The 13,150-nt window shown below is 35.7% G+C and overlaps 1 protein-coding gene across 21 annotated transcripts; it reads right to left on the bottom strand.

Moving 5' to 3' along the window:
• Nucleotides 1-5,675: 5,675 nt before the first annotated feature.
• LOC110936282 lies at nucleotides 5,676-9,617 on the bottom strand. Of its 21 annotated transcripts, none has more exons than XR_004865267.1 (9): nucleotides 8,985-9,616; nucleotides 8,794-8,890; nucleotides 8,625-8,683; nucleotides 7,766-8,419; nucleotides 6,852-7,381; nucleotides 6,464-6,729; nucleotides 5,995-6,066; nucleotides 5,850-5,878; nucleotides 5,676-5,734 (listed from the first exon to the last, which is right to left on the bottom strand). XR_004865267.1 is itself a non-coding variant. In XM_035976707.1 (5 exons), exons 2-5 carry the CDS (start codon nucleotides 7,799-7,801, stop codon nucleotides 6,643-6,645), a joined length of 396 nt encoding a protein of 131 aa, XP_035832600.1. In that variant the 5' UTR covers nucleotides 7,802-8,419; nucleotides 8,625-9,588; the 3' UTR covers nucleotides 6,094-6,642. The 21 variants fall into 21 exon arrangements, 1 of the variants encoding a protein (XP_035832600.1); XR_004865268.1 differs by having other exon boundaries at nucleotides 8,625-8,679; XR_004865257.1 differs by having other exon boundaries at nucleotides 7,766-7,832; nucleotides 8,064-8,139; nucleotides 8,247-8,419; nucleotides 8,625-9,613.
• Between the last annotated feature and the right edge of the window lie 3,533 nt (nucleotides 9,618-13,150).

The following is a 13,150-nucleotide window of genomic DNA, read 5'->3' as shown; positions in this document are numbered from 1 at the left end:
TACATGCATCCATTGTTGGACTGTGTTTAAACCAAGTTCAATTGTTTGAACTTGCTCGTAATATGCCTTCAATTCAAGGTTCATATGATGGATTGAGGCCATCATATTCAACTTAATCCTAACAAGCACTTCATTTGTTTTGAACTGTAACATGCTTGTTTGCTCTTTGACTTTATTGAATCGTTTCTCTGATCACGATCACCTTATGGTGGCGTTTTTCACAAGTTTGAAGCTTGGGCTAATCTCGTTTGCACACATCATGTACGGATTTAATTAATTATTTATTTGTTTATTTATATTAAATCCGTTTTGTTAATTGTCATATTAAAGCAGTCTTAATACAATCGTGTATTAAGATAATGGTACACAAGTTCATGTCATATTTCGGTGTACCTCTTAACGGTTCTTTCACCATTGAGCGAACATTTTGTGATATTTATTGCTTTTCATCTTCGCTCGAAAACATTATTTATTTGTTTCATTTTCAATTGAAAATCCTATGTAATTTGTTTGGAGCAACTACTCGTAATTACTTCGTTAAACCTTTCATTCGATTTCAAACACGGTGATACTTGTTTGATCACCGCTATTATTGAATTGTTTCATTCACTACGACACCTTGTGGTGTCGGTATAAACTTGTAGCTTGTGCTAATCACGATCAGCCGTTTCATGCGTAACTATTTATGCTTTTCGTTTGACACATCATTTAAATAGTCTTAATGCAATTATGTATTAAGACGATGATACACCAGGTTCGGTTGTATTTCATTTCGGTGTATCCTTGCAACACGTTGATTTTATTCATTTAATGGTTTAAGAGTTGATAAATCATTTTTACGATTCTACTTATTTGAGTTTGTTGAATTCGAGTTTCACTTATACAACAACCAACGCTAGATTCCGTTGGTATTATATTCTGTTGTTTCAAAAATTGATTGCAGTTTGTGAACGTTCATTTGGAATTCCATTGGTTGAATTTCCTCTTTTGTTGAATCTGGTAAAGCTAGTCACATTGGTGATAGTATCACAACATCTCGTTCACTTGACATCGATTTCTAGAACAAACTCAGTTGAACCGTTGGGTTCCTACCGATGCAAAATGTCTTTACACTCACAAAATCTGAATCAGTTTTGATTCGATTACGCGGTCATTCACTTTGGTATTATTCGGACTTACCTAGGAACGACACAACTCGGAGGAGATAACATAGACTAAATTTCGAGGACGAAATTTCTGCAACAGGGGGAGAATGTGACAACCGGTAATTAACGGCTTCTAAATACGCAATTAACAAATGTTTAAGGCGATAATAAATAGTGTTTAAGACACAAATAAATCTAATTAGGCCTTCGTAACGCCTAGGAATGTCTATTCGGCTTCACAATATGCGGATGGTGGTTTGCGGGAAAACCTGACGAGCGTTAAACGGTAACGAACTGACACCGAATGAAATACTGACAACCCGTAAATTTCGACCCTTGTTAATTTTAGAATAATACATGCTAAGAATTAATTTATTATTATTATTTGTAAATAATAATAACTTATGACGAACGAACGCGTTATTTAACTAACGATTTCAGTTGCGATATTTGAACTTTAATATGTATGTATTTATAAATTATATTTATATTGCGTCAATGTTTATAAACAACGTTGGTTGTATATCTCGACGGTCAACTTTAGAGCAAAAGATAGACCAAATGTTTTTATGGCACAAAGTCTACGTAACCACTATTCTCTTATGTAAGGGTTACAATATGGGAGTTTGGAATGACTAAATGTGAAATTATAAGCTTTTAAAATGGATATACTTTCTTTATATATTAATTTTAAGTGTCTAAAAATATTAATCAGCCAAGCGGTCAGCTTCTATGTTTTATAAGATGTTAATTTTATAAATAAGAAAAATACCATACTATTTGTGTGATGTGCCTTGTTGATTTCAAAATGGCCATCCATAATAATAGATGATAGATGATGGTCAGATATATCTTAAGTTTCTTTTTCACATCCTGACTCCATACTCTTGCATACTCTTGGCTGATTACTTTCCCATGCCAATATTTTTTTTATTCTTCGTTAATCTCTTTATATGCCTTTTATAAGCATTATACATGAGGATGTAAAACCATGCTCCACCAACTTGAGTGTCTTACCATATAAGTCAAACAAACAATCCCACTTGCTTGAGGATCTGTCCAAATCGGCTCCACCATCCCTATAATTATTAATTGAGTTTTCTTGCAAGTAACATAAATTCTTTTTATCCAACGTATGGTGGGTTCACAACAATTAATATCTTCAAACTACCACCAATAACACTCTATTACTTGACCTTCTTTCTCAACAATCCGGCCACCAGATGGTTCTCCGGCGACGACATTCCGACCGGCCACACTCCCCAAACACGTGATACCTACCTCCTCCTTGCACCACTATCACACTAAGTCCTTGTGTAGTGGGGCGCCATCTCACCTTATAAAGCCCCATAAGGCCCTTGAACACCATTACGGGGGGCTTTATGAGGGCGCTATAAATGAAAATGGTGGGTATGGCGCGATAATTTTAACGGCGCTATAAATGAAAATTGGAGATTGTTGACCAATCAAAAATTATTAAGGGGTTTTTTAATATTCTAATGAAATTGAAAATTAAGAATTAGGTAATGATGGGTAAGGGCTTTATGACTACGGGCTCTAGTGATATAACGCCCCATAAAGCCCACGTGTGACGTGGCACGACACGTGTCGCATAACGCCCCACAAGGGGCTTTATGACTACGGATGACCTAACACCCCTATTCCCTCTCTCTCGATCTCTGATTTCGACGACCAGAGCCGCCGCCCCGGCGGCACTCCGGCGACGTTGTCGGCCGACACACACACACACCCCCTTAAACCCTCCTTGTTATACCGTTTCACCCACACTTGGGTCTCAGATCGAAGAGAGAGGAAGAGATTGGAGAAGAAAGTGTTGCCAGAGGCAACGACGCCCCCCCTGCGGCGGTAGTGGCAGTGAGGATCGAGGATGATGAAGACGGTGGAGGTGGTGGCGCCACCGTGAGAGGCGGCGGTTGTAGCATTTCGGACCAAGTTTTCCGATGATCCTTTCGGTAAACCTCTCCCCTCTGTTTATTTCTTTTATTCTCTTTTTTTTGTGAAGATAATGTCGTTTTATTTACCGAGGGTTGAAGATGACTGATGATGACGGTGATGTTAAGCTGAAGATGATGATCTGTTTCGGTTCAGATTTCGCGGCTCAGCCGGTTCGTGTTTTGGTTCGGTGTCGGAGCACACTGGATTTCAGTTCAAGGTCATTCAAGTGTCGGGTCAAGTCCCGTTTCGGTTCAAGAGCTGAACTCGGTTCAGCTTCAGATTTGGTGGTGTTTCGGGTTATGCTTGGTTCAGTCAAAGATGGTCAACGAAAGTCAACTGGTCAAACCCCAGTCAACAGCGGTCAACTGTTAGTCAACAGGTTAACACCTGGTCAACACCAGTCAAACATCAACTCGGGTCTGGTCAAACTCGGTCAACTGAGGTCAAACTCAGTCAACACGAGACGCGGTAAAGTTTATCGACGCGAATTTTTCGTCTTATCGTTTAGATGGTTTATATTTTTACACGGACCGAGCTCGAACCGAATGCATTTAGTGAATTACTTTAATTTTTGGCATACTTGACGAACATTTTATACATATATATTATTTGCGTTGAGTTATTGTTGAATTTTGAAAAATATACGACAACTGTTGTCGGGTTATTCCAAAAACAGAGGAAACTCTGTTCGTTTTTCGTAAAATCCGAAAATTCAAAATATAAATATATTGTTTAAACGACACTTGTTGAAATCCAAGTTTTCTTATAGAATAAATAAAAAGACGTGGTTATTTATACGACGCTATAAGTAACGAAAAACCGATATTTTATTAAAATAAATATAATTGTTTTATATTTATTTTAAACGCGCAAAACTCGGAAACATTCACAACCTAACTATCGTTAGTTATATTTCTTAAAACGTCGTAATTCGTATAATTTTTATAATATAAATATAATTGTTTATATTTATTTCAACGTCGTTACTTCTTGTTATTTTGTGAAATAAATATAATTGTCTATGTTTATTATAAGCGTCGACTTGAAACTTTCTTACAAACTAAATATAGTTTTTATATTTATTTCAAAGGACTGAACTCGGAGTTTATATCCCAAATGTCGCGATGTAGAACATATGTATGTATATATATATATATATATATATATATATATATATATATCTTATCACACTCGAAAACTAAGTCGATTTCGTGACATAGTTTTATCCCGATTAAAAACGGGATCAACTAACAATAGTTTGGTTATTTCAACCAAAATACAAAATAGAAACGCCTTTATAGAATCGTTTAGTTAACGATTCGGTAGAGCTCGGACACGTAGTTTAGCTACGTTTAAATTAGAAAACTTATAATTATTCCTTGATTAGGAATGCGTTAGTTGCACGCTAGCAAGTTCACATTCGTGGGATGACACTACGGAATCACACTAAGCTAGCTTTGCACAGGAATATCAAGGTGAGTTCATAACCCCCACTTTTTACTGTTTTACATTTTTATAAATGTTTTCGGGGGTGGAAAGACATGCAAGTTTTGCAAAAATAAACAACTTTTCGTTGAACAAAAACTCATATTTCTAAACCATATTGCGAATGGATTTCAAGGAACTCAAATGGTTTACGAACGGTTTATACTAAACATACCGGTTTTACAAAACAAACGCGTATCTTCACAAACGTGCATGATTTTCATGACTAGTGACAGGAATGTCCTAGTTACTACAACGGGACTGGGTTGTTCTGCGTACGAACAACGAGACAACCCAATGGGTTTATGTCCCCCTTTTTCTTTTGAAATACATATTAACTAGGGTATGATTAAGCTATGGAATGATCTCTTGGATCACGTGCGAATAGGCGCTAACTTAGGCACCGTTAATCCTTTTAAGGACCACGGAACAGGGGGTAGATCTATCAGGTACGGGCGAGCCCCACTCACGGTCCTTGTGCGGCCACTTAGAGTGCTTTTGTGTCCCTGTCGAAGTGAATCGACACTTAAATCGTCTACCGGGTTGAGTGCTTCCTATGTCGGCACACATATTAATGTCTTAGCTACACATTAATGATCAACATGTTCATAGACGCTTTACATACCAACGTACAACACTATAACTTTCATACGTTTTTAATATTCATATGACGCAAACTCATACTACATGTATTTACAAACTTTGGTAACGTCTTTCAAATTATACCTAAGTAAGAGGACGTGTTGGTCCTGCTTACCAAGACTCTTTTGGGCTCGGCCCATTCTCTCGTGCAATGCACAAAGACAATTGTGGGCTAGCCTCACAGATTTTCATATATCATGCCAAGAAAATAATTTTACTATATTTTCTCAACAACTTTAAAACCGGTTATCAAAAAGATTTATTTTAAATCTTTTTCAAAACAAACTATGAACTCGCTCAACTTTATGTTGACTTTTTCGCATGTTCTTTCTCAGGTTGCATTTTCAAAACTATGGAACAGTTGGAATAGGAGAACCCATGGGAATTCGAGTACTTAGCGGCGTTCACTGTTTAGAAGTCTTAACCTTTTGCTTCCGCTGTGCAATGAAGATACCGGTCCAGTCACGCCAGCTCTGATAATTTCGGGGTGTGACAGGTTTGCATTTCTACACATATTAAAATTGCCATGATATTCAATGAACGTTCAAGGTTGAAAATGATGTAATAGCTGTAATAAAAGAATTGTAATCAGTATGTGGTCAAGTGAAAATAAATACTCACCGGTTGGACAAACGAAAGTGGAGCCTAACCTGCGTTTGTATAGTTTCTAAAGTTAAAAAAAAGTTCCATTTTTTTTAAATTTCAAAGACTATTTTGACTAATACTAAGTTTATAAAAAAAGGCAAGGTACAAATGATTTAGTTACCTTGATGAATTCTTGATCAAAAACTCGCTCTGCTTCCAAATCCGGTGCCTTGTTTCCAACTAATAGTAGTGCCTACATAAAGAATCAAATTAGAGATGATAATTAAATATGTCAATTAAGATATGAAATGCTAAAGAATTAAATATGAAATATCACAGCTTTTATTTGTAACTAGTGGGAATGCCCGCGCGTTGCTGCGGGTACATTATCTTTTTTGGCACACATAGTTTCAGATGATATCGTTGCATTAGAGATGATTTTGTGATACGAACCAAATAGTTAATCAAATGGTTCTTAGAAAATAGAGAGAAGCCAAAGAGAAACTTGAGTTAAGAGAAGCAAGATTTTGAATAATTCATTTCTTCATTCCCTTAATCTAAATACATGTGGCTCATATATAGCCTTAGAGAAGCAATACGAAATTAACAAAAATGGCTAACTTGCAACTAAGAAAACCATCACCACTAACCGACTATGGCACTATCTAATCATGCAAAAGAAAAATAACAGCCGTTGGCAAATGGGAACGTGATGTGCATGGCTTTTAGAACATGGCACATATCATTTTGACATGCGTTTACCAGGCTTCTTTTGTCTCCAGGTCCCTTTGCAACATCATTTAGTTTGGGTCATGGAATACCCATGCCATTATAGGACTATCGTCATCAAAGCACTTCGACAGAGCGAATCCTCCGGTGAGGTTGAAAGCTTGTTGGTGCTTCCCAGCATCACATCCTTATGATATAGTCAAAACCGAAACCAAAACCTAAATCAATTTAAATTCAACATACTAAAAAAGATCATTCAAAAAGAGAATTATCATTGGCACATTATAAAAATCGAGAAGGGGATAGAACCTGGTTCGAGCAGCAAGAGGCGGAACCAGCACCATAGGCAGTGGCGTCATTAAGGCATTCCATCATATACTTGGTACGCATCAGACTTACCTAACATGATTATCACTTTTCAACCTAATAGTAATACATTTTTTAAAAATCTTTTACGGGTTTCATCCTTACTCTCGCTTTCTTAAAATGACCTAACTAACCTTAAATACATTAGATGCTGAATGATTTTAAAAACACTCATTGATGATTTTCAACACTTATAAGTTATATCCCGTTCAACCCATTTTACCCACCAGTTCTTAACCTAAATGTTTTGGCGACCCATTTGAGATATACATTCATATATGACGTCATACAGGATTTAGAAGGGCCTTCTCAGGATAGGTGACCAACGGCGTGTTGGAAGCCGAATATTCTCCATCACTCCACGAAAGATTCTGGTACTTTTTCTCCCATATATGACTAAGTTCTTTCAAGAACAGCGGCTTATCTTGGTTTTCCAGACACATGAAACCTGAATCTGTGCAGTGTTCTTGATCCTAACAAGTATAAACAACATCAAATTAATATATTAACTATAATATACAGCTTGTTGGGTTTCAAGCTTCTAAACTCTAACAATATACTCACGAATAGAGAATAATTTTACTGCTTGAATTCCCACACTTTATTCATCCTAAAACTTTCATATATATACAACTCATGCTACGTAAATAAAGGAGATACACCCATGTTTTGACCCACTAAAAACTAACTAATCCTAAAACTTTGGACTCCACTACCTACACTCATTCAAACACATAAAACATGTGACTGAATACACTAACTGCTGGCACGTTTCAGACCCGTATCCATGACCCGAACCGAACCCGTCAAGATTATCCAACACAGCTTTTATTAGAATGTTCAAAGCTTAAACTCACCCAAGTGAACAATAACTTGTTTTTGAGATCTCCCATAACAGTATTCAGAATTTCTTGCAAGTTTTGTCTGACATAAATAATTCAGGAAATCCAGTAAATATATTTAAATCAACTTAAACTAATGGAAAACTACCAAAATAGTCTTAGTTAACCCAAAATTTTCAAAAGTAAACATCGAAATTCAGCCTTCACGGTAGCAGTTTAACTGTAAGATATTATATATATAATGAATGATTATTTACTTACAAAAGATGCCAACTTATAAGATAAAGATGAATATTTGATTATAATTTATGACCTCCGGACTCTTTCAGAGTTAATATAGTCTTATACACGCCAGGTGGAAGGTGCCACGCATCACCATTGGCATAGTACTGATAAAATTGCAAACGAATAACGTTTAAATATGTTAAGTAAGAGTAAAACATATTTTTGAGTGAAACAAAGTTGTTACTACTTATTGAGTCGTTAGGTGGCTAACCTCATAAACTTCTTCAAAGTAATCGTTATTAGCACTACCAGTAGCTTCAGAAACATTTAAGTAAATAAATTCAAAATAAAAAGAATAAATACATTTGTGATTTAAATGATTTTGTTCACCGTCGGTTTTCAAGCCTGAACGTTTACAAGCACTTATCCAATGTCCAACTCTTCCTACATACCAGTAAATCACCCTTTAGTAAACCCAAAAGCAAAACGATGCCGAATTATCATATAGATCAGGAAAAGCTATGATCATATTATCTGCATATACACATCAGATTACAAATGATAGTATTTACACCTACATTCATATAGATCACAACATTACAGGATGCACAAAAGAACATGAAACCTTGAGATAATTTTAAAAACTTACCCGATTGAGACCCGAATGCTAAATTCACCATCTGCTATCCAAGGATCCTCCATTCCTTCCTTCCAAACGCCACATCTCCACTTCAGTCTCAAATTCAATTCACGAAGTTTTGCAACTAAAGTACTAAACACAATGCAAATAATGAGCAAAGCAAAGTAATGAGAATCACCATAGAGACGTTTTGCAAACCATTTATATATAATGATGATTCAACTTTAATCAGCCACATCCAAAATTAAATCGTTCCATCTGAGCAGAAATCGAACCTGGTGGAACAAAATTAAAAAAAGATCCAAAAAAATTAAAATCATAATGGTGAAACAAAAGCGTTGCAAAAAGTGAAGTTCCAAAAATTCAAACCTGGTTGATCATTTATGTAGATACACTGAATACAAAAAACCCTCGAGAAACACAAAATCAATCATAACGACTTACTGCTTCACCTGTTCGTATCCAAGCAACTGCAGAATAAAGAGATTGAATCTGTGATAGCGTTTGTTGTTAACCTGATCTGATGATAATCGATTTCCCTATTTGAAGCCTGACCTAAGACCTTGCCTTATCTTTAATTTGATCTTGGACAGCACCTTATGACGACCAAACGAAGAGGATTTAGGGTTAGTGAAAGGGTGAAACGGTGACTTTAAAGAGCCCTTTTGTGGCTGCAGATGTGGAATTCGGAAGACGGGATCCAGAGGTTTGGAAGGGAAAGAGAAAATGATCCGTCCCTGACTCCCTGTATCTTGTATCTGCAAGTTTATATCTCAAATCATGATTGATTGCTTCCCACCGTTTCACCGTTTCATTTGCGTAGCATTCAATCTTCGGTTTGATTCAGAGGAATGTCGATTAGGTTTCTTTTAAGGGCAGCGATGGAAAGGAATCTGAGCATGTGAGTATGGCTGTTCATTGAATTTACTTTTATACCCTCACAGAGTCTTAAAATATTCACCTCTTTACAATTTTACCCTTACAAAACAAGCTTTTATTAATTGTACATATTGCTTTAAGAGTTGGATGCAATGTAAAATTACATTTTCGTACATCACTTCTCCTTTTTATAATATTATAGATACTAATAATACACTTGCTTTATACATGAAATGGATTTCTTTTCGTAATATGAACACATAAGGTAAAGTAACAAAACAAATTTAGGGTACTTATTATGTAATTATATATTGAATAAATCAAATGCTTTAATTTATTAAACACATGAAAATATGAGGCAGATTGTGTATTAAAATATAAGCAGTTGAACTTGCAAATTGCGATAAACAGACATTAATAGTTTGTTGGGGCCAATTCAAGTCAGTCTTTATTCCTTTCCAAGACCTTTTTATAAAGAAGGGAAACTCGAATATGACTTTAGAATGTAACATGACCCATATTAGGTTTTATATTTTAATATCAATGCATTCATTATAATCAAAAAATTAAAAAAAAAAGCATCAAAATACCATAAAAATGCACCCAACAGGAAGTATTTTAAAGAAAAAGAAGAGCTATCAAAGGGAGTAAACTAAACAAATCAGTGTAGAGAAACAAACACTAGAGACCTGCTGGGTTAACTTAATCGCGACTGGCAGGGATTGGAACCAAGTATGGCAAGCATTGCAAACAGCAGTGTTGAGAACAGGGCCGATGTGTTGACAACCCCTAGGATTGAACAGTTTGGGAAGTAAGCTGAATTTTGTTCGTCTCCATCACAACTCCTTCACACCATCTGCAGAAAAAGCACTAATGTATATAAAAAATATTCTATGTTCAAGATTCAACAACAAACAGGCATAAACAATCCTAAAACTTCAATCAAATCTAAAACAGAGGCACCAACAACGAACATCAAATATTTCCTTCATCTGATTGGATATCTGTATAAGAAATAAGGGACTTTCCGTCTTTCAAACTCAACACACTAGCTCCAACCATTATCTTTAAAATTTCATCCGATAAATTCACCGTAATCGCAGAACTTGCGAAGATGGGTATTTGTGTACCTAACCCTTCTGTCACACCCCTATTTTCCACGTGTCACCGGTGGGCCCGGTGGGGAGTATCGTGACGTCATTGATATATCATCATAGTCAAACAACACAACATTTAAAATGCACAGCGGAAGCAAAAGATATAGATTTATTTCAACTGAACAAAATGTAATGTTTAAGTATTACAACACAGTCGAAACAGATCCACAGGCGGATCAAGATAAAAAGGAAAAATTGTTCAACAGACTTTGACATCTAAAGCTTGCGAGACTTGAGTAATGATGCCTGGAGTAGCCAGCCTATTTCGTCTAGTACCTGCACTTAGCCTTTTTGGAAAATACGTCAGTTTGCACTGGTAAATACAACTTAACTGACTCATTTTGAAAAGAGTTTGAAAATTGATTTAAATGCACTTCGGCAAAAATATTTTATAACTTGGGACAATTATTCAAAATAATCTTGTATACAGTTTTACTCATTTGTCGTCCATTAGGGCCGGTTTGTAGGGCCGGACTTAGGTTAACTGACATGCCACAGGTATAATGCCCACAAGGTCGATTCCTTATAGTGGGATACCAGTTTTTACATAATGCAGCTGTCAGGTGTACGCCTACACCCCGCGCTTAGATCGTGACCATTTCATGAATGATGCCAAGGATATCCGGGACATGGTCATTTAACCCCCAAGGGCCATACACCAAATAATACATATCAAACAGGTTATGCATTAATCACAATACGATTTAAATGACTACATACACCCGACCAAGCGGTACTTTTATAGCACCGTATCCCAAGCCCGTATAGGGAAAATAAGTTAAGGGTATTTACTTGAGCTGAATATAAATTCAATCCCAGCCGTATATCAAATCAGAAGTACAGATAGCTTTTACTGGGCTCCTAATCTGGAACGAAGGTTTTTAATAACCTATTAGAATCCTAACGGGTCTTTAATTAAGCTTAGACTTAGACCGGTTAGTTTTCAAAAGGAATACACGGTTCAAACGCATGATGAAGCGAAGACCGGTTTAGAATGTGGTTTTGACCCAACAAGCTTGAATACTTGTTTAATATGGGTAACTTAATCACATTCTGAATATTGAGACAAAACGATTTGGTTTGACCCGTTTCGGCTTATATATGCAAACTAGTCACATAGGCCGATCCGAACGCGAAACATGGTAACGGGTAACCATAAGAGTCATGAACATGTTACATAAGTTAATATGCCTTTGATATGTTGTGATATCAGTAGGATATCTTCCATTATGCCCAAAAACGAGTTTAAAACCAATTTATGCCCCGTAGGGGTATTTTGGTCATTTTAAAGGTTACAAAAGAGGTTAAATAGTAATCTGAGTTTCGGGTCTGATTAAATCAGTAAAAATACTTAATTTACTAAGTTACATCAGTAGGGTGTAACCTATACGTGAAATTTATCACTTATAACCAAACTATGCATCTTAAGGGCATTTTGGTAATTTCACATAAGCTTAAAAGGTCAAAACTAGAATTCTGAGTTTAAGACTTTTTCTTACTGCTAAAGTATGAAAGTTTACTTAAAACATCAGTAGGTATTAAGTCTTATACACCCAAAATGGTTTTAATATATACTATGCGTTAAAAACGCTTAAAAGGCGATTTTGAGCTATTTCCGGGTTCTTAAAGGAAAGCTGATATTTTTACCATTCCAGAAGGCTTAACATATTCTATTTATCATATTATATCAGTAGAAAAAGATTTGGTATCAAAAGGTTTGGTAAAACTCCTTTTATGGCTTAAAGGGTAAAACCGACAACTACCGAATTAAGCTTAGAACTCTAGGTTACGATCAGCCTAAAAATAAATAAAAATCTTCAAAAATCCCAAAATATTATATTACATCAGTGGGTAATAATTTTGGTATTTAAAAATTGGGTTTAGATAGGCTATATGCTAATCATACGGTTAATTTACCGAAAAGCTTCTTAATTACGCTAATGAGCATATCTCCTAATTTAGACCTCAAACTGATGTGAAATTTTATGGACATGCTTATAAGTCAGTAATAAAGGTTTTAGTCCTTTCACATCTTCAAAAATATTGGTTTTAGTCCTTTCACATCTTCAAAAATATTGTTTTAACATTAAAGGGTATTATGATCACGTTTAGGCATTATGGAAACATGAGATGGTCTTTAATTCTAAAGAACCAAGTAGTATAACTCTTGGGGGTTACACTATCATATAACATGATCACAAAGGACCCTAAGGCATAAATAACTCAAGCTAATTCGGGTCAGAACTGAAAGTCAAAGCAAAGGTCAAACTTTGCGACTTTCGGTTGCGAAACTAGCCTATACTTAGAATTGTCGGGTTGAATCATGTTTAGACATGATCAACTAATATTTACCAAGTCATTAGAGTGACAAAACTGATTTTAAAGATTTTATATCATTAGTTATGAATTTTATTTAAAACAAACCCGATTGACTTTAATTTGACCCGATAATTAAACTAAGTAAACGTGGTAATTAGGAGATGCCCTTTAGAGGGTTAA

Source organism: Helianthus annuus, chromosome 8, assembly GCF_002127325.2.
Source record: "Helianthus annuus cultivar XRQ/B chromosome 8, HanXRQr2.0-SUNRISE, whole genome shotgun sequence".
Lineage (NCBI taxonomy): Eukaryota > Viridiplantae > Streptophyta > Magnoliopsida > Asterales > Asteraceae > Helianthus > Helianthus annuus.
Note: the sequence above shows the minus strand (reverse complement) of the source record. Positions and strands in the feature narration are given on the sequence as shown.

Coding starts and splice junctions, on each gene's coding strand:
- LOC110936282 (XM_035976707.1), bottom strand. CDS start 7,801: ATGGGAGATCTCAAAAACAAGTTATTGTTCACTTGG. Junction 6,942..7,198: donor AGAAGGCCCTTCTAAATCCT/GTATGACGTCAT, acceptor TAATCATGTTAG/GTAAGTCTGATGCGTACCAA. Junction 6,730..6,851: donor CCTCTTGCTGCTCGAACCAG/GTTCTATCCCCT, acceptor CTATATCATAAG/GATGTGATGCTGGGAAGCAC.